Here is a 20,619-nt window from a genome sequence, read left to right as displayed (position 1 = left end):
GAGCTGGGAAAGATCTGACATTGTCTTATCTAAGCTTCTTTCCAGTGATACTTCAGCTGATAGGGAGCACAGGCCATCATTGGTGGAGTAATGCAAAGAGATATTGGTGGCTCCCCTTCAAGTGGAAGCCACTTGGATTAACTGGATGGTTGAACACTTGGAAAGCCTTCCCGTTCATTTGTTTTGAAGAAGATAATGGAACTGCCTCTGGCAAACAGGAAGCCTCTCCAGAAGAAAGGAAAGTGTCTATATAAAAGGCTGGAAATAGGGCAAAGGAAGAAGGGGGCAATTTAACTACAGAGCCTGCAAGACAAGGAATATGGCTGCTATGAGAAGGAGCAACATGTCAAATTGATGCTGATACACAAATAAATCCACATACAAGAGGAGAAGCTTCTCGAAAGATCCTGGGAAGACCTATCTACTGTAGGGAAAATACAGAGCTACAGAAAGCAAATGCTCAGCTTGAAGTTAGCTAATCTAGTCCTGTTAGGGTATGCATCAGTGAAACTACATGGATGTTGTTTGTAATAGAAAAGATCAACACCATCAAAAAGATAGATCCAATTAGAACATCAAGCTTGATATCAGCAATTAAGCAACTGAAATATCATACTCTAACTTCCAGTGTGCCACAGGAGTTAAACTCTTAACAACATTCATCAGAGCGCATCTAGAATCTGCTACTGCATCCACTTCTGGGCTCCACAGTAGAAGAAAGATGTTGGTAAATGAGTGAGCTCAGTGGACATCCACAAAGCTGGCCAGGAACAGGACAAGAGACAATGGCTTTAAGTTGTGCCAGGGAAGTTCAGGTTGGATATTAGGAAAAATTTGTTCTCAGAAAGAGCACTGAAACAGACTGCCCAGGGAGATGATGGAGTCACCGTCCCTGGAGGTGTTCAAGAACCACGGAAATGTGGCACTGAGGGACATGGTTAGTGGGATTGGGTTGATGGTTGGATTAGATGATTTTAGGGGTCTTTTCCAACCTTAATGATTCTACGATTCTATGAGAGTACTTGCTCTTCAGAGAGCTGAGGGAACTTGGCTGGTTTAGCCTAGGGACAGCTTAGAGGGCATATAGCAGCTCTCCACTGCTTTTGAGGAGGTTGCTATGCAGGTGGAGTCAGGTACTTCACGATGGTGCTGTGGTGGTAGACATGAGACAAACTGAGGCAAGACAGGCTCTAATGGAATGGAAGGAAACCACAAGACCAGTCGAGTACAGGCAGCCCAGAGAGGCTGTGCAGTCCTTGGAGGTTTGCAATGTGAGACCACGTCAAGCCCTCACTAACCCTGCTCTGAGCTGGAGGTTGGACCAGAGACCTCATGTGGACCCTCTCTGTGATCTAATGGTCACAATACTTACGAGTGATCACAGCCCACGGGATTTTAGCAGCCCGAGCGCCAGCGGTGCTGAGCCCCTTCCCACCTCCGCCTCTCCGCAGGCACCCCCTGAAACTTTCCCCGGCAGACTGCGCCCGCCCTTCCTCCCACCTTGGTGGGGGGGGGACTAGCTCTCCGGCTCCCTCCGTGCACCGGGGACGGGGAGGCGGGCAGCCTGGCAGCCTGTCTTCCCTCCTCCCCCCGCCCCGGCTCGCCCGCCCGCCCGCCCGCCGAAGCCTTTCCGAGAGGTTCCCGCATTGCATCGCCGTGCCCCTGCTCCCCTGCCGCCGGTATGAGCGCCGGTGAGGCGAAGGAGTATCTTGCCCGCAGGGAGATCCCGCAGCTTTTCGAGGTAGGATTAGCGGGGCTGGGTGTTTATGGGGGGCGGGGGCTGAAGGTGGCTGGAAGGACGGAGCCGCGCCGCTGCGGGCTGGACCCCCACCCCGGGGCGCGGGTGATGCCGGGCGGTAGGATGAAGGCGGCAGCCCCGCAGCGCCCCCCGGCCCGGGGTGGGGGCAGCGGCTGCCCTCGTTCAGCCCCTCGGGAGGGAGCAAACTCTGTTCGGCTTCTTGCAAGTTACCTGCTGCTAATGGTCGGTGATTACTTCTTCCCCGTGCAGTGTGGATTTACATATATATGTATATATATATATATACATGTATTTTTTTTCAGAAGCTGGCATCCCGCCTTCTATATAAAACGCACAAATATGCCTTTTCTGTAGTCTGTTCCAAAGCAAGACATTGTTCTCTTTATGTTTGGAAATGACAGGGCGCAGAGCATGGTTACATTTTACAGACACACTGAAAATGTGAATGCTTTAGCAAGAGATGCAGATCAAACTGTTTTTCTATACAGGCATAAGGCTGGTGTTAGCAATTTACAATAATGGTGCACATCTGCAAAAATACATAGCTAGTTGCTGTGGTCAGGTAAGTAAAAATAATGCCTAGGTACATATACATTATACCCTATTTTATAATCGCAAATCTGTATAAGTAGCACGCACTCATTGTATAAACTGTACATAATTGAGCAAATCCTGAATTAGAGCTCTTAATGACCAGCATCAACTATGACCCTCAGTGTACGTGCACACAGATTGGGAAAAACACAAAGGAAGAGAAACCACCCTGTAACATTTATTGTTTGGAGCAGGTTGGATGCAGTTGTCTGGTGGAGAGGTGAGATGATGACCTATGCATCACATTGTCAAGGAAAATCAATTCCCATGCGTCTGAGGAGGGCCTAGCATTCCTCCTTCCACACACCCCACAGTATTCATTGGTACAATGAGTGTGGAATGAATGGCACAGACAGGGATTTTCTAATGGCTGGGAATTTCCACTCAGTTAAATCTGGAACCGCCTGTGAACTCTGGGTTTGGGTTTTTTTTTTCCAATACTTACCAAGATGATAAGTGGGGATTTCTCATGATTCTAAAAATTTTTTTTCATTATGTCTTACATCGTTAACTCAGGACTATACTTATTTTACCTGTGGCTGAACCTGTCTTTAAAGAAAACACACATTTTAGTGATTTAACAGAACACAGAGTGTACATAAGTATGGTTTTTTTTGGCTCATGCATTGCTGTACATATATTTGCCAATGGCAGGTCTAAGAAAATTTAAGGAAATTTTTTAAAAACTATTTTCAGTTTCCATTTTGATGCAAGTATAAAGACATAGCCATAAGCCCCCTATTCTGAATCATTTTTTGTGACTGCTCAAACATGTAATTTATGCAGGCCTCAGTCTCATGCATTGGCTTGAATGGGGAAGTCTGAATATACAAGGAATACAGGATTTCTCTGTGCAAGGTCAAATTCAAAGTATAAGTGCTTCTTTCTTCCTATCATCTATCATTATTGTATGTATTTCTGATCCGACATTGCAGAGTCTGTTGAATGGATTAATGTGTTACAAACCTGATGATCCTATTGAATATTTGGAAAGCTGCCTGCAGAAAGTGAAAGAGCTTGGAGGATCAGAAAAAGTGAAATGGGACACTTTTGTCAGCCCAGAAAAGAAGACTCTGCCTCCACTCAACGGAGGACAATCCAGGAGATCTTTTTTCAGAAATGGTAATGTATTAAGTAGGAAAATATTTATATTTTCTGTATTATGAATGGTTTTACATCCACTATTGAATTATTTTATACTCACATCTATAGCAGACCAAGCCTCATTCTGATCTTCCTTAGGCAAAGGATTAAGTTTTCTGTTCACCTGGGTTTTCACATTTGGGTTTCTCCTCCTGTAACAAATGTGTGAGAGAGGAAGTTGTGATCATCTTGCAGCCTGATAATGCATGTTTGCTGTGTAAATGCTTAACACATTAGTGAAGAGATTTCTCGTATTCTCCTTAAAATATTTGCAAAGATAGGGTCATAGCTCTCTTAATGCATTTAGCTTATGTTTTTGGGTCCTTATAGGTAACATATGTACCAACTTCACCGCATTTGCAATTTTTTCTTTTTTTTTTTTGCCTAATTGCATTGAAGCTATATACAAAATGAAGTAAATATGATGCAAATGACAAATTCCTAGAAAAGGGTTCTTCCCATAAAACCAAAGCAAATGTCATTATCAATACCTGTAATTATTTTATTTGTAATGTTAACAAGGAGTAATTAGCTTATCTTTCAGTTGCCATAGTTATTCTTCCTTGCCATCCAGCAGTTCATTAAACTAATTAGCAAGAATACTATTCTGTCTCTATGTACAACATGTATCACCAGAGGAGTTCTGCTTAGCAGTACAGGCTGTCTGCACAACACAAGCTTCCTCTTCTCAGGGGCCACTGCCAAACTCTGGGTGCTATGAACAGATTTTCACAGAAGAGCTGAAGTGTTTGTAAATTTAAAGAAACACCAAAGAGAACAGACTCCTAGCAGTTCCAATTTAATAAATCAGATAAATAGAGGCAAGGAATAGAGTCACAGCAAGCACATTGTAAAATTAGGAGATAATATTACAGTAAAGTTAATCTTTATGCCTTGTGCTTATTTATTGTATTTAAATCTGTGTACAGTATAGGTTCTGAATTTCCTGTATATCTGCACGATTCCCAGTTTATCTTACTATTTTACAGTGATGCCTGATAATTCTAACTTCCCTTACCGACGGTATGACCGACTCCCTCCAATCCAACAGTTTTCAATAGAAAGTGACACCGATCTTTCTGAAACTGCTGAGCTAATTGAGGAATATGATGTGTTTGATCCTGCAAGACCTCGACCAAAAATTATCCTTGTCATAGGTATGAACGCAGACTCATTTTGACAACATTTTGTCCTTGTTGCTTTGACTTTTTACTTGTTTTGCAAACACAGTGGATGCCTATGTGTATTTAAATGCAGGTATGCTGTTTGCCCTAACTAGTGGTGCAGCCCGATTAGAGTGAATCAGAAAGTGAAGTTGTTAGCGCTGAGGACACAACATCCTAACTGCTAGCATTGTAGTGGAGTTACCATGAGCATCTGTGGTCCTATTCTGTAGCTTCAGTGTCTGTTAGTGGCTGGAGTGCCCATGGTTTACTTTTGGAATACATCTGCTGGTAGAGTTTAACCTAAAACAAATCCATTCCAAGACAGGTCCCCGTTATGAACCAAAGTGTTCTTCCTCTGGATCTGAACTGAAACATCTAATGTAGATGTACCCAAAGCTGCTCACAAAAAAAAAAAAAAAGGATATTTAAAATAATGGATAAGCCAGCCCAAATAGGTGATAGGAACTTTTGTCCTCTATATTTAGAACCTTAAAAACTAATCATTAGGCCCATCTGGGCTGAGTGTATACTATCTCTAGTGCATAGCATTCATAGACTAACCCCTAGATCTACTGGCAAGTGAATCTTGTGCCAGCTTCACGGAGAGAGAGTCATTGGTTATCATTAGTTAATTGTGTTCTCTCTCCAGGTTCTCTCTTGTGTACTGTTTTCTGCCCTTTCTAAGCAACTCAAATTTTCCATCCTCAAACAATCATACTGTTTATTAAGAAATAGCTGCACTTTAAGGCATTTTTCTAAATATCTGGGGTATGCCAAAAGAATGTCTTAGGCATTTGTACTGCCTTCATATTTTGTTTCTGAATAACAAATTGCAATGTGCAAATCTCTCCATGCACCACTGAACTATCAAGTTTATGTTAGATGGAGAAAGACCACATGCCCTTCTTTCATCTTAATTAATTAGCTAGCCTTCCTTTTAACAGGGAGAAAAGCTGTCTCTTTTTCAATGACCACAGAAGTCTCTTATGCACTGAAGTTTATGTCACTCCATTAAGGTAGAGCGATGAATGAAGATTTGATTTAGACAAAAGAAAGAGATTGGCTTTCACCTCTGGAACTGAGTGCAGGAGTATTTAAAGTGAAATCCTTGAATGCCAGCATATAGTGAGCACAGCATGGATTTTGCAGAGCTTTTGTTTTCCCCCTTTTATATAGAGAACATTGTAAACATCCCACAAAGGCTATTTCAGATTTATTTTCCAATTGAGTTTCTCTGAATCTGCCTATTATAGTGTGATCTGATAGCTGCACAAAACTATATGAAGCTTAACAGCTACTGTCCAATTTCGTACAATATCAAGAAAATTTCTCCCAAATTCAATTTTCTATTGAGAAAGCACATAAAAACATAAATGGAAAGTATAAAAGAGAGAAAATGAAAAAAAGGACACTATATATTTCAATAGACAAAAATTGTACGCAAAAAGTGTGTTACATAGTTCTCAGTTTGCATAAAATGCCCACTAAAGTTCCAGTTAAGCAACCTATTTATGTCTAACTAGACTTAATTTACCTTATTGCCTAGCTAGTATGACACTAGTTCCATTCATTGTTGGAGACCGAAACAAACAGAAGTTAAGGAACTGTCTTCTGCTTCACATATTAGTGAACTTTAATAATGCACTAGCCCAAGATCTTTTTAATGCTTCCATAAAGGATTTTACAGCTTCCTCACTTTATGAAATTTATCGCGTATATAATGCACCAAGTAACCCATAAGGGTGGGGTTTCGGTTCTTTTTCTATGTTTGCAGAAAAGTCTGCTGATGAAATATAAAGGTGCGAAGCAAGTATGTGAAAAATGAGGTAGAATCAGCCAGGATGGCATGTATCTAAATGAATGGAAAATTAAGTTTCTAAGGCAGTACAACATGAGGAAACAAGATTGTGTTTTAAAAATGTGCTTCCTAACGTATTTTGAGGAATATGTTCTTACTATTGATACTGTCTGAATACCTTAAAAAAATATTTCTCTGATATCATTAGCCACATTGTACACTATGTTTTTAAGCTGTTGTTTTTAAAATGCACTTAGTGAAAAACATTAGTTAATATTAAATGAAAGTTTTAATTTCATAAGAAAAGTCTGAAGGATTAATCAAAGCTAGAGGTGTCGGTAGTTGGCTGACCCTTTCATTTGTTAAATCCAGTCCACAGCTTGGTTTAAAATCACAGATTTTTTCAGGAATCTTACTACATGAGTTTAATTTGAATTTACAACAACGTAAGCAAAGTCAAAAGTTTCAACTTCCATGGACAAAACCATACTAAAACAACTGCCTTAGTAAAACTTTTGGGGCATAGCAAGCATTGCTTAAAACCAGTTAGCAAACATAATCTTAGATGCAGCAAATGTTCCCTAGTCTAGACATCTAAGAAATAATCATGTTTTTCCTGAATAATGTATAATCTCAGAATAACTGGAAATAATGAAAAAGAAAAGTGATTTGATTTTCTTTTCTAGTGTACAGTTTGCCAGTATGATTTATCAGAGCCAAAAATGGAAAATATAATGATTTACTGTGGGAATTAATTTTGTCCAATCACTTTTCTCTTCTTTTATAACCTGTTTCCCATTAGGTTGTAAATGGATAATATCAGTTTGCTCTGAAGGGATATTCTTCTGGATTGAGAAAAACATGACATGTGAGAGGCTTATGAATAGTAAAGTAAATCATTTCTCTCTTTTTTTCATGCTTGCAAATTTGAATTTAAAGAACAGAAGTGTCAGTCTACACCTTTTTTCTGCTTCTCTTTAATGACAAAGGAAATCTCTCCCTTACAGAAACTTAAGGTCTACTTGGTTTCAGAAAGTTCTACTATTTTTTTTCCAGCTCTTTTAGGATTTTACTGATGTTTTTTCAAGAAACAGTTTCTCTTTTTCTGGCATCTTTTGTAACTCTACTGTAATATATAACTATTTCCCTTGATCTCAAATTTTCTACTGTTTCTAATTTCTACATGTGATCTATTTATGTTTTGCATCTTTCTTGTTTCTGAGGTGCAAGACAGTTTGTTTCAAACTGGTCTGACCTACTCAGGGAAATAAACTGAATTTCCATCCTTGAAAGGAAGATTTATATCTGCAAGAATTATGCACAGCATTGAAGCCAATGTGTTTTATAAACTCTTTGCTTCAATGCAGTCACAACCTACTGCTGCTTTTATCTGGTAGCTAGTATTATTGAAAAAAAAAGCCACATAAATTAATACAAATAAATGGTGCACTTGAATAAACACATAATATAATACATAGATTATATAAATTATTTATGTTATGCACATTAGATTGCAGTATGTGGCTTTATATATATATCTTATGGAAATCTTTACACAGAGTGAGTAGACATTCCTGTAGTTAATAATAGACATACTTATTCACCTGGCAATACCTACTCCATGCAAACCAGCAGCAATCAGCTGGCAATTAGCGGCACTTCTCTGTGCTGTCCTTTTCATCCACCTAAGGAAAAGCACACTGGGAATCAACTACTCCAAACCCACAATTATTCCAGACTAACAAGAGCTTGTAATAAATTATAAACAACATAGTATGGTCTTGTTTGAACATCTGTATCAGGTATGGTTTTGATACAGGAGCGAAACAGACCATAAGGTTTGGTGAAATGTAGCTGTCATGGGGAAGGCTGAGCGTGCCATCGGAGGGAACTAAAGAGAGCCAAAGCAGAGCTGCTTTGTAGCCACCTGAGTGGAAGAGATGATTCCTGATATAACAAATGCTTGTATATCTACAAAAGGGAAACATTCTCTATTCTAACAAAGGGGATAGCTGAAAAAAACTAGATCACCTAGAAGACTTGATATTCAAGAATAGCTGTAAAGCCTAATTCAGTCTGCAAAAAGAAGAGAGAAAGTTTGTGCCTTGTTAGGCAAGAAACAGCAAGTGAACTGAATGAGAGAAGATTATTTTTCTGTTTTAATATTACAGCACAGAATAAGACAGTTTTTCTTTCACTTCTTTGTGTGCTTTATGAACATTTGTAACTACATTGTCTAGTAGAATGTTACAGATATATCCTTAGATTTGCATTTATCTTAACCTGGCTTGATTTAAGAGTGATTTAAGTTAATTGGATAATCATACGGTGAACTGGGTACAGGAAGACCCTATCAGTATTTAAGATTCCATGCACATTCTTTTCAAATGGGTCCTGATTTGAGATGCAACAGCAAGGCCAAGTTACCAGCACAGTCTGGGTGCAGAAATGTTCCTCATGGCTGCTGGTGGCACTGAAAGCTCTCTGACATGTAATGCTATGGTACAGGTTTGAGCCTGGTTACACAGAGTGTCATAATTGTGGAGGAAGAAGTACTGGAAATCTTATTCTACAGCCAAATCTGTATTAATTATATAAATGCCTAAATGCTATTCATGGGAATTATGCAGAGAATGATAAGAAAGAGTTCTATTATTACTAGAAGACAGCTTATTGTATCCATATTTACTTTCATCACATTGTATTTTTCAAAGCTCAGAGAAAACGTGCATTATAACTTTAATGAGACTAATTCTTTGTCTGTTGAAGTAAAACTCAATGCTCTCACACAGAAATGCCCTCAAAATATCTAGTTAGTGTTGGGAGTTAATATCAAAAGATTTGTTTTGGTTTTGCTTTTGTATGCTATAGAGTAATATCAATTTTTTCTATAAATAAATATTTATTTCCATCAAAACCATTCCCTGTTTTTACATACTGGGTTCCAGTTTCTCTGTTCTTCACATCTTATCACATTCTATTAGTTCAGATCCGTTCTGACTTTTTTATATATGCATTCTTGCTTCTGCTGTCCAAGCGTCTCTCACTTCAGCATTCGCTACTAACGTGGCTGTGATTTTGGTATCTACTCTACCTGCACTGCACTGAAGGGTGTCTTTATTCTTCAAGTTGTCCAGCAAGCTGAATCCAACAAATTGCTTCTCTACCAGATGCTTCAAGCATCAACACCAGAAGTATGCAAGGTTCAATAAGAATACATCTACCAAATAACTATGGAAATATCTCAGCTGATTATTTAATATTTTTCTGTATTTTAAAATTACAAAACCTCAGAAACTCATGTAAGCGTATCTAGGAGCAGATTTTATTAGTTCAATTTCATGAGTAGTCCATTGATTTCACTGCTTTATTTAACCAGGTATGATTGTGCCATGAGTAAACAAGACTATTTGATTCCACCTTTGGATTCAAAAAGTTCAGAGGAGACTGGTTCATTTGTCTCTCCCTCTAGTACAAATCAGGAAAAATTCCTTTGCAGGAACAGTTTTAGAATGAGGTCAAGCCCAAGAGAGGATGTTTACTTTTTCTTCATAAGTAATTTGTATTCTTTTCTACTTTTAAAAGCTGTTACCTGTATAACCGGGTAGGTGAGAGCCATCTCTAATGACTGGTAACAAATCATGCAACTGCAAGGTGTGTTCTGGTACTGGAAGATTGGTGCTGACAGCAGAGATTTCACATGTGACTGGGTACTTCGGATGACAGTTTAATTTCATGTTTTGCTTATCTTTAACAATAGGTGGCCCAGGAAGTGGTAAAGGAACACAGAGTTTGAAAATAGCAGAACGCTATGGATTTAACTACATATCAGTTGGTGAATTGTTAAGGAAGAAGATCCACAGCACAAGCAGCAATAGAAAATGGAGTCTAATTGCTAAAATAATTACTACTGGAGAACTAGCCCCCCAGGTACAACAGAGTTAAGCCTATCCTGTGTTAATATTTACTTTCTAAGGATTTGTACATGCTGTCTTAATGTGCACCATCAAGGAAACCTACTTCACAATACTGAATAAACTTCTTTTCTCTGTGAAAGGAAACAACTATAACTGAGATCAAACAGAGATTAATGCAGATCCCCGATGAAGAGGGTATAGTGATTGATGGATTTCCCAGAGACGTTGCCCAGGCAATCTCCTTTGAGGATCAAGTAAGAGACGTTTTGTTTATTTTATTTGTATTTCTTTAACAGTTAGGCTTCTTGAAATTCCAAGAAAGACTAGTTATTTCTAACTGAGCATTCCTCTTTAAATCTTTGCAAGCACATAATTACAGACTAAAAGAAGGACATTATTTTGGTTTATGCTACAGAGTGTGAAGACAGAGTATTTGTAAAAAGAAAGCATAATAACATAACCAATAATCCAAAACTCCTGCCTCAGTAATTAAAATCCTCTCATGATGAAGAAAATTACATAAAATCGAACAGTTATTTTTATATATATATTAGTGATTTAGAAAGGGGGAAAACATATTTCCATACCTAATTGTTCAATTTAATCTACATTAAGAGAAACATACTTAAATCAATGCATACATTCACAATACATTTAATCTCACATCACTACAGTGCATTGAAAAGACTGGAATAAAACTGCCTGTTTTGCAGGTTTTCTGAACCAGAAACAATATGTATTTTTTTAAGTCACTTTGGTTATTATAAATTACAGTTCTAAGATTTAGTCAGCTGGAAGTGCATTTCTGAGTTCTATTCAGATGTTATTTTCATGTGTATATTTTAAACTCATCTAAAAATACTTAAATTCAGTGGAAAAACAAACAGGCTATGTCATTTTCTTACCGAGCGCTGTTAACGTAACAGTTATGGTCACAAGTAATGGTTGCAGTTTCAGTGCTGCATTTTCAGAGCGTCTTTCAAGCAGAGCATTTCAATGTACTTCACAATTGCTGGCATATGACCAGTTCCGTCTTAGAATTCTAAGTGGCATTGCCAAGACAGAAGTAACAAAAGGAAGCAGTTAATGAGGCATTTCATTACTGTGCTTTTATAAGATAGTATTCTAGGCAAAATTTAGAAGACTGATTTGAGGAAATTAAAGGAAATATATAAAACAGTTATTACAGAAAAGAGCCAATGACTGCCAGCTATATCTCCTTATAATTAACTAAAGAGATGATTGATTATTTTATAAATGAAACATAGTGCATAAATTTAGGCTTAATGGTCATTTCCTTGTCTCATTTTTATCTCCAGTATATTTTGTGATACCATGACTTAAGTGTATTTCTTAGTACTCCAATTTTGTGCTGATGTCGTGGCTGATGAAAGAACAGGGGGGAGGGGTGAAAGTGGAAGAACTGACAGGATCTAAATTATTAAGTGCTTCAGGTTATTAGATTCTCCCTTTACAAAGGAAAACCAGTTAAACATCACTTGAGCACCCATCATAGGATCCATCAGAAAACCAACTAACAAATGGAACCCAAAGTGTAATAGAAAAAGCTCTGGCAAACCACACCATAGAAGGGGAGAACGATTAAAACTGTTTCGTGTATGCTTGAACTCTCCCACTGCATCACTCAAGTATGCTTTTCCAGTATTTCCTAATTTAATTTGAAAGATTCCTCTCTACTGATTTGGTTAGCCCTTGTTGATTGTATAAGTCAACTTGATAAAAGACTGATGAAAAGATAGCCTGACTTTTGCTCCATTTTAGTATGTTCCATTTCTTCAAGGATGCTGTAGATTGGTCTTATTTTCTAGAGACGAGAGAATGGATTTAGTCATTTTAGACTTGATTATATTCTCAGACAGTTTGTTCATTTTTAGTCTAATGGGATTTGTTAAATCATCCACCTCAAGGCCTGATTCTGCCTGAAAGATAGATGACCGAGTCTCTCTCAAAAAAAATCCCACAGCACTTCATAAAGGGTCACCTTTCAATCTTATCTGCTCTGAAATCAATATGGGGAAGGAAAGAAAACTTGGTCTGTTTAGGCTACCTCCTGATTTAATCTATCTTTGCTGCTGACCTCATATATGAACATATCTAAGGCCATAGAAGTAAAGTAAATATAGAAAAAGGACGTACATACAATATGTTTTAATCCAGTGGAGTATGTTCAGTGTTTCATATTGATTTAATATTTTTAAAAAATATGTTTACTGTTTTTTAAAATCCTCTGTTTGGTAAGCCGTAATGTTGCTCACATACTGATGGTCTTGTGATTAGGCAAAGGAACTACCAGCAGACATGGTGCTCATCTTTCCTCATATTATGGGGCTGACAGTAATCCACGGCATGTCAAATTATTTACATTAAACATGTTAACATTTTTAAGCATCTCAGAGATCCCTCAATGGGAAGTGTAATTGAGCTGTGGAGAATTCAGTGATTAACTGTTGTGATGATTTGTGTAGGTCTGCAATTAAAGATGCAGCAGGTGTTTTCCACAGCTTAGAAATGTTATAGCTTTCTTTGTCGCAGTGTGTAGAAGCCACTCACAATTTATGATGAGGAAGAAGCAGAATTGTTCTCATTATCCAAAAGTGACAATATGAGAAATAATTAGTTGAAATTTCAGGAAAGAAAGTTTTGATTAAATAGTAAGCCTCTTTCTAATTAGAAGACCTATTAAGCAATGGAACATCCTTGTGAAGAAAATGGTGAAATCTCACAAAACGCAAATAGACTAATCACATTATGCAATAATTCATATACCCTATTCTTACAAAGACTTCACCTGTAGAATAGTAAAATGTATTGATAAAAAGTTCTGAATAAAAATCAATTCTTATTCTCATTATCAACAGCTTACTCAGGGACTAATACTTATTTTGCACTGGTCACTTTAAGACCATTTCATGTTTATATTCCTGAAAAAAGCAGAACATTTTGTAATGAAGGTTACTTTTAGGGGAACTGTCAAAAGGTGCTTGAAGTATTTATATAATTGTTTTCTCATATTATACGATCTCTTCACTCTTGCTAATTGTTTTGATTACAAATATTCTAAAATGAAATCATATCATTTAGAACAGTGATTTTACAGTATTATTTGTTCAGTGAAGCAGCTAGAACACTTGTGGAATTTATGATGTAAATTAAAATAATGATGGTAATTGTATATCCGGTTGAATAGAATGCGTTGACCTTCTCAGTTCTTTCAGTCATACAGGATGTAGAGTAGGAATACACAGTAGGGAGGAGGGTGACTATTAGTTTATCTTCATCCTTTGAGTGTACTGGAATGTATATTCATCTGTAATATCGCGAAAGCTTTAAATAAGCAAAGAAGCATTCATTTTACCAGTAGCATTTTGCACTGTGTAGCCTTTCTCCTTTGCCCTTATTTACATAGATAGAAAAAAACACTCCAAGCATATATTTAATAATACCAAAAAATAAATTGCAGGGGGAAAATGTGAAGGACAAGTTATTGCACTGTATGGAACTAGAGGTGAGTAATACAAGATACTGAGAGAATAGCTAAGATTCAAACACAGACTGAACAAATGTAAGGAGAATAGGAGATCTACAAACAAAGCAGGCTGCAAAAACCAAGAATTATTGTAGATCAAGAGAGCATATCTGGTCTTCATTAATCACAAGAAATCTATGTTGTTTTGTTATTCATATGCTTTATACAATTTTAATCTAAGCCACACCATCTCCCCTTTCTCTGCCTCTGCATGTTGTGGATACTAAAGAACTGAAAGGCATAAAATCTGAACTGTTCCCAAAAACACTGTAATTCCTCGAAATCTGCTTACCAAACATTTTTGGATATGTTGCTACATTGCTTGCACTATTAAGAACTGTGCTGAGTTATTGTGAAGATAAACTAATTTATACTGGAAGTGGTTCACCATATTAATAGCAGCGGAAGAGGATAAAGTCAGTTAAAGCACCTGGTTTCTTTTGCAAGCACACGTAGAATCTAACTGCACTGCATCTGCAGACAGCTTTAACATAGATTGTTTATGCTAAAATAATTCCTTTGGTTTTATGGCTGACATAGCTGTTACTGAGACCTGACATTATTTTAGTTTTCATTCTCTCTTTATTTTGTGAAAAAGTTAAATGAATACATATAAGTCAGAACTCTGGTTATAATATCTGTCCTATATATGTAATAGTCCTATAATAATATAATAGTCCTATATAATACACAGCACAGAAATACACAATGTTAAAGAACTCTCATTGAACTTCACTTGTAATTGCTCTTGCACATTTTTATCCCATTAACTAATCCAGAAGCTAAATTTTTCTCTAGTAGAAATGTTAGTAAACAAGCCAGGGCATACCAAGTTATACTAACATTCCCAAAGATAGGAATAGTTAAAAAAAATTATAACTTCTTTCTTATTATGTTGCCAGGCTCTGATGTGGACAGTAAGTTCTCAAAGTGTTGCTAGGCAGAACTGTACTAAAACGCATCACATATCAGTGACTAAAATGCCTAAGATAAGTCAGTGTATCATTTGCAACACTCACAGTATCACAGCATCTCTCTTCCTGCTCAGATCTAGAAGCCAGAAGGAACTCACTCTGTTTCCAAGCAATAATGTCAATCTGGAGTAAGTGGATGAAAAGCACTTTACAGATCTGAGGAATTTTAAATTAGAATTAAAAGTTTTTAATTATTATTTTGAGCTTTTTAATATCACTGTTCCTATCATCCATATATTCTGAGCAGGAGAGAAGTCTTAAGATGTCATCAGTGATGTTTGCATATTTTCATCAGTGCTTATAGGCCAGTAGCAACTCTGTCACTGATCACTTAGTTACACCAGCTTAATTTCTTAATGGTCAGTTATTCATTTCAGCCTGTCAGACCTCATAGCTGCAAGTACTGGAGAAGTCAATCAGTTTTCTGGGAACTTCTTACTGGAGTTGAAATAAAGCCCATATATTTTCTTTTTTTATTCTGCCTTTGAAGACTGCAGAAGGTGGACTCGATACTTGTGGGTCCCTTCCTACTCAGGATATTCTATGACTTTCCCTCAGTCACATGATTATGAGAATTACAGCTCTCACTATGAAACAAAATACGTTTCAAGTACTCATGGTTTTAGAGAAAAAATGAAAAGATGAATTTTAATAGCTCAAAAGCAAATAGAACTTCCAGTTTACATATTTATTTTAAATATTTGATAATTTCTGGATCTTGGTCATTTTAAAATTCCTTCGGATCGGCAGTATGCTGCTTCAATACTCATTTATTTAGCTTTTCAGTCACAGACATATAGTAACCCTAAAGCAGAAATTCCTAGGCTATCCATTATCTCTGCTGAGTGCAAATACTAGAAAAGTGTATAGATTGAAAGCACACTTTCAAAAATGCCAAGGAGAAAATGGTTTACTTACCATTAACCTGTCAGCTTGAAATTCAGCAAGTCACCTAGAGTACGAGCATGCTCAAGCATTCTAAATATCTTCATCTCCACTAACACTGCAGTGAAATGATCTGACTGGTGTACTGAACTCAAATGACTTGTGAAGAAGAAACTGCAGCTTGACTTTGTGTGCAGTCTCTCACTCACGTAGCAATATGTTTTTACCCTTCCCAGGAGAAACAATTTACCATGTTACTATCTACCAGTTAATTTCACTTACTGCTTTGGGATTTTTTTGTTTTGTTTTGTTTTTCTCCTCCCTTTTTCAGTTATTTACGCATAACTTTCCTTCCGATTTCTTCACCGATATGAACACTGTTAATTTCAGTAAGTACGGATGAAATTTGCTTAAAATATATTGTTTTGTTAATTGTGAAATGAAATGGGGAAGAGTTATTAGAATTAATGGATAATTAATGAATATAATTTAATTCCTTGATAAAGAGAAATAATTTCTAAGAATGTAAAAATTTTATGCAGAATACCATGTAAATTAATTGTGCTAAAGTAAAGCAGGCCACGTAGATGAGACAGTATAGGCTGTTGAGGAAGAGTTAGCCTCCTCTCACAGTGCCAAGAAAACAGTCTGATGATTAAACCTCCAAGCAGAAATGATGCCTGCAGTCCCTTCATAAGCTTGACTTAGGTGTTAATGGCCAACTCACCTACAGCAGTCTGACTGCCAAGGTCATGCCTCACAAAGACCTTCTCATGGAAAACCTGCTCCATCAAGAATGTGAGCTCCAGAACAACTAATAAAATGAATGCAATCCTTCTGGTAATCCACTGAAGGGGAAAGAATCTACTCTTTGCAATAGGTTTTTGTTACAGTAAATCTATTTTTCTGCACCACTGTCTTTATATGCTCTTCATTTCATCCCTTCCTCAGTTTCTATCTCCCTTCCCCCACAGTTCCACTTCATAGTCCGAGAAGCTTCCCAGATACAGTCTGTGATGATGGATATATATAACCAGTCATCTGTATGAGGAGTAGCAGCATACCACAACATAAGGTTGCATTGCTATGTTTTTCTCATTCATTTTCACTGGCCCTGTGAGTTTTAAATTGCTTTCTTAAAGTCAAGAAAGAACAGGAAGTCTGTAGAATGGCCTTATCATTGTCTGTCTTCTCCCCGGGTAGCTAAAGCACTCTCCTGAGAAAGACAAGCAATGATTCAAGTTTCTGCCGGGTAAGATCTCATGTTTTCTCTTTTCTGAGTGAAGACTCTTCCCTGCTTTCCAAAGGAAAGCTCATCCATTGCTGATTCTTATCTCTCAGGAAATAACCTAATAGTCTGTGTTCAGAAAGGCTTAAGATACCTGCTGTGCAATTCTGAACTTGAGGTCTGCTTAGGCTTCTTTGTAGAAGTACTGTATTTACAGCTAGGAATTTCAAGTGGTTAGCTCTTCTACACAGAGGGAAATCTGTATCAGTCCTCCCTAAAAGCACCTGGCTCTCTTAATCAATTACCAGTGAGCCTAATCACCTAGTCTGGACAATTTGCTGGATGCTTATTGTCAGGCAATGTGAGTATGTTTCAGAAGCATTTGCCAGAAAGAATCCTACCCTCAGGATTCATTCTTTGACAAGAAGATTCATGATTTTGCTTTTCTAAAACAGGAAAAAAAAAAATGCAGTCTGGTAACCCAGCAGAGATGGAACTGTAAAATCAAGTCAGTAATTACAAGTGAGAGCATCCTTAGAATTGGCACAAATTAACTTGCTAGTTACATTCACCAATTGGCATAAAATGCACTGTTGAATTAATGATGATTTTTTATGAGCTGTAGGTTAAGTTTCTCATGAGTGTCTAATGGAATATACCAGGAATTAAGAAGCAAAGTGTTTTCATCTCTTGCCTAATGCAAAACAACAACAGAGAGTGTAATCATCTAATTTCTAGCAAACAACCACTCTACTTTCACTAACAGGAGGAGATATAGAAAATATTCCAAGAGAGAAGACCATGTTTCTACTCATACTGCTTTACATCAATTACTGACTTGAATGGAATACTCTCGACTTACTTTTTGTACCACTTTAAAGGAAGGATATTGAGACCCAAAGAGAGTATGATTTACTTACTAGTAAATACTATTCTAAAAGAATGAGAGGACTGAACATTTCCTACCAGTGATATTTTAAGTTGTTGCCATATGTTCTTTGTATCAGTTAAAATTCAGAAAGTTGTGAATAACCAGAAACTTATCTGTTCCCATAGACCAAGATTTTCCTTTCTGCCAAATCCCAGTTTGTAAGTAGTTAAATTTGGTTCCCCTGGATGTGAGTAAGACAATCTACCTTCAACATAAGATAAGTATGTTAGGGGGAATCAGCATGAAGGAATGCAGTTCTCCTATCTGTGCTGGATCTATACACAGAAGACCATTTCTGTAAGCTCAAACTAAGAATAAACCTTATTCCCTACTCAAAATACTCAACAATGTTTAATTCTGAATTACGCTCGTTTTTGGATGAGTCATAAAAAATTCTTTCCTCTGTTAGAAAAAAAAAAAAGAAAAAAAAGAAAAAAAAAGCAGTTTTATACTCATATTTATAGAGAGCTAGCTATACTGCCAGAGGAGTAACCTCCGATGTTCACACTAGTCTGTTGTATTCCACCTTATTTATAAGCATGTTTTGCACATGGGTGCAGTTGAGGTAAATGGAAGAAACAGGAATGAAATATCAATAGTCTTTCAAGGGTTTATCCTGAAGGCTATAAATACATGTAGGAGAAATATAGTAAATACTATGAAGTCTGTTTCCACATGGATATAGAAATTACCCTTTCATGCATCAAAAACCAAGCAGAGACATGTTTATTAAATGGTTTCCAGCTATTTTCTGATGATGAAGATGAGTGTTCTGCAAGTAAGAGAGGAATTCATGAAGGCATCACATAATCAGACTCTATTTTGTATTCCTATCACAAATAGGCTTGAATTACCTTTTTTTTCCACTTCCAAAAAAAGTTTTGGACAATACTTCATTTAAAACTAGACTTTGTGAACTAAGAATTTTAAGTCATTGTTCTCAATGACATTTTATTTCAGTGAATGAAATGTATTTCAAATCACAAAAGCGAGACTGTCAGAATAAGTAGCTTTAGTTCCTGGGATTCTGACACTGTCTTTTGTATTGTTACTGTTACTAATAAGAAAATTAAGAACAATACTTAGTTCCTGTAGAGAACTTGCCTTTTTAAAAAGCAATAGGGAATAATTAAAGGTCTAATTAATTAATTTTCCACAGCAATTACTATGTTGTACCTCATTATCTTCATTTTACCATTAGAAACTTAAAAAAAAAAATAGGCCCAGAGTATGCTTTCCCATTTTCTTAGAAAAGAACTGACTGCTGAAGTCTTGTTTGTTGGCTTTAAGCAGATGAGAATTCACACACCTGATGGGGTCACGATGACTTTCAGATCCTTCCCTCCCTGTGAGGCTGCAATTACTAAGCCATGCTTTCTTTAAAGAACTGAAGCTGACTGTGGAAAGCTGCAGTGTCAGGTTTCTGACAAAGAGGAGACCTTTCCTTTGCCTCTTTTTCTTTTAGGACTACTCATTTGATGGGAGATCTATTTATTCTAAGTTCTCTGTGTAAGGTTTGATGCTGTATGAGAAGTTACGTGATAAGCAAGAGCTTAGGTTCTACACCGGAGGAGATCTAGTGAGACTTCATGGACCCGAGTATGTGGTAGGTGGTAGTCCTGAAAGTGTTTGGGAGTAAGAGTTGAAAGTGGGAAGAGGGCCAGCTACAGCTTGGAGCTACATCTTCATCTGAGGATTTCTTACCATCTTTCCTCACAGCTATTGGAATCTGCAGAAATGGAAATACTGAATGAAGCTATTCGCTTGTATAAATTATTTTTGTCCCTCACTTTTCTAGATCTCTGATTCACAGTTACAGATTTTGCAGAATTTATGTTAGGAAGGTACAATCAGCTGAATATCCACACTGGGAAAGGAAATACCTCTGTTCCGTCCTCTACAATGTGCATCAGTCATTCCCTTTCATGAGACAGAGTTCCTTGACCCAGCAGGTTCTGATATCTTTTGTTCTTCTGTATTCTCTTTTCGCAGTGGTTAAGATCCATGTCAAAATCTGGATTGCTTTATTGCTGTATGTTCTTTAAACTCCCAATTTCTAATTTCTTGTTCTGTTTCTAATAATGCAAACTTTAATCAAGCTACTTTGAGTAAGTCCATGTTGCATAAAGACCTAACACAGAAACTTACCTTCGTAGTCTTTCACATGAATAATTATGCACCCCTAAAGCTACTGCATGGTAATAAGATTAACCGCCATAATTAATTAATCCCATGAAAGAATGAAATAACCCTGTCAATTAAAACAGGCCAAAAAGACAGAGAAAATTATTCTTATTTGATTATAGTTGAAGTACCTGATTTGGAAGTAGGACACAGCTTCCCTCCTAGTCACAACTATTTAAAAAAGAAAAATAAAAGTATAAGGTTGGTTGTTGCAAAACCTGATGTATACTCAGAAAAAAATACAAGGTTTGTAATTTGGAGTTTAGCTTTTAGTTTCTGTCCTCACATCTCTAATCATCTACAATGTGAATAAAATATAAATTGATTTCTTTCAGATCTAGTTTAGTTTTCAGTAATGATAAAGAGGCCACCATTCTACTTGCCACTGCTGCTTATCAGAATGTCCTTTATGGTTGGAAAATGGCTCTGCTTTCTAGCAACTTTCTATTTCCTCCATATCCTACTCTTCTAGTGAACTACTTTGCAAGCAAAG

At 37.0% G+C, this 20,619-nt stretch overlaps 1 protein-coding gene across 3 annotated transcripts in view; it reads left to right on the top strand.

The window, feature by feature from the left end:
• The window catches only part of AK5 (adenylate kinase 5), an 85,958-nt gene continuing 66,995 nt past the window's right edge, over nt 1,657–20,619 (top strand). For 2 of the 3 annotated variants that reach the window (XM_021405492.1, XM_021405494.1), the window contains exons 1-4: nt 2,984–3,475; nt 4,486–4,653; nt 10,221–10,390; nt 10,518–10,631. In XM_021405492.1, the coding sequence (XP_021261167.1) occupies nt 3,151–3,475; nt 4,486–4,653; nt 10,221–10,390; nt 10,518–10,631 (777 nt within the window). In that variant the 5' untranslated portion in view covers nt 2,984–3,150. Of the gene's footprint in view, nt 1,742–2,983; nt 3,476–4,485; nt 4,654–10,220; nt 10,391–10,517; nt 10,632–20,619 lie in introns of those variants that run through there. The other variant, XM_021405493.1, reaches the window with a different exon arrangement.

This window comes from Numida meleagris, chromosome 7 (genome assembly GCF_002078875.1).
Source record: "Numida meleagris isolate 19003 breed g44 Domestic line chromosome 7, NumMel1.0, whole genome shotgun sequence".
NCBI lineage: Eukaryota > Metazoa > Chordata > Aves > Galliformes > Numididae > Numida > Numida meleagris.
Note: the sequence above shows the minus strand (reverse complement) of the source record. Positions and strands in the feature narration are given on the sequence as shown.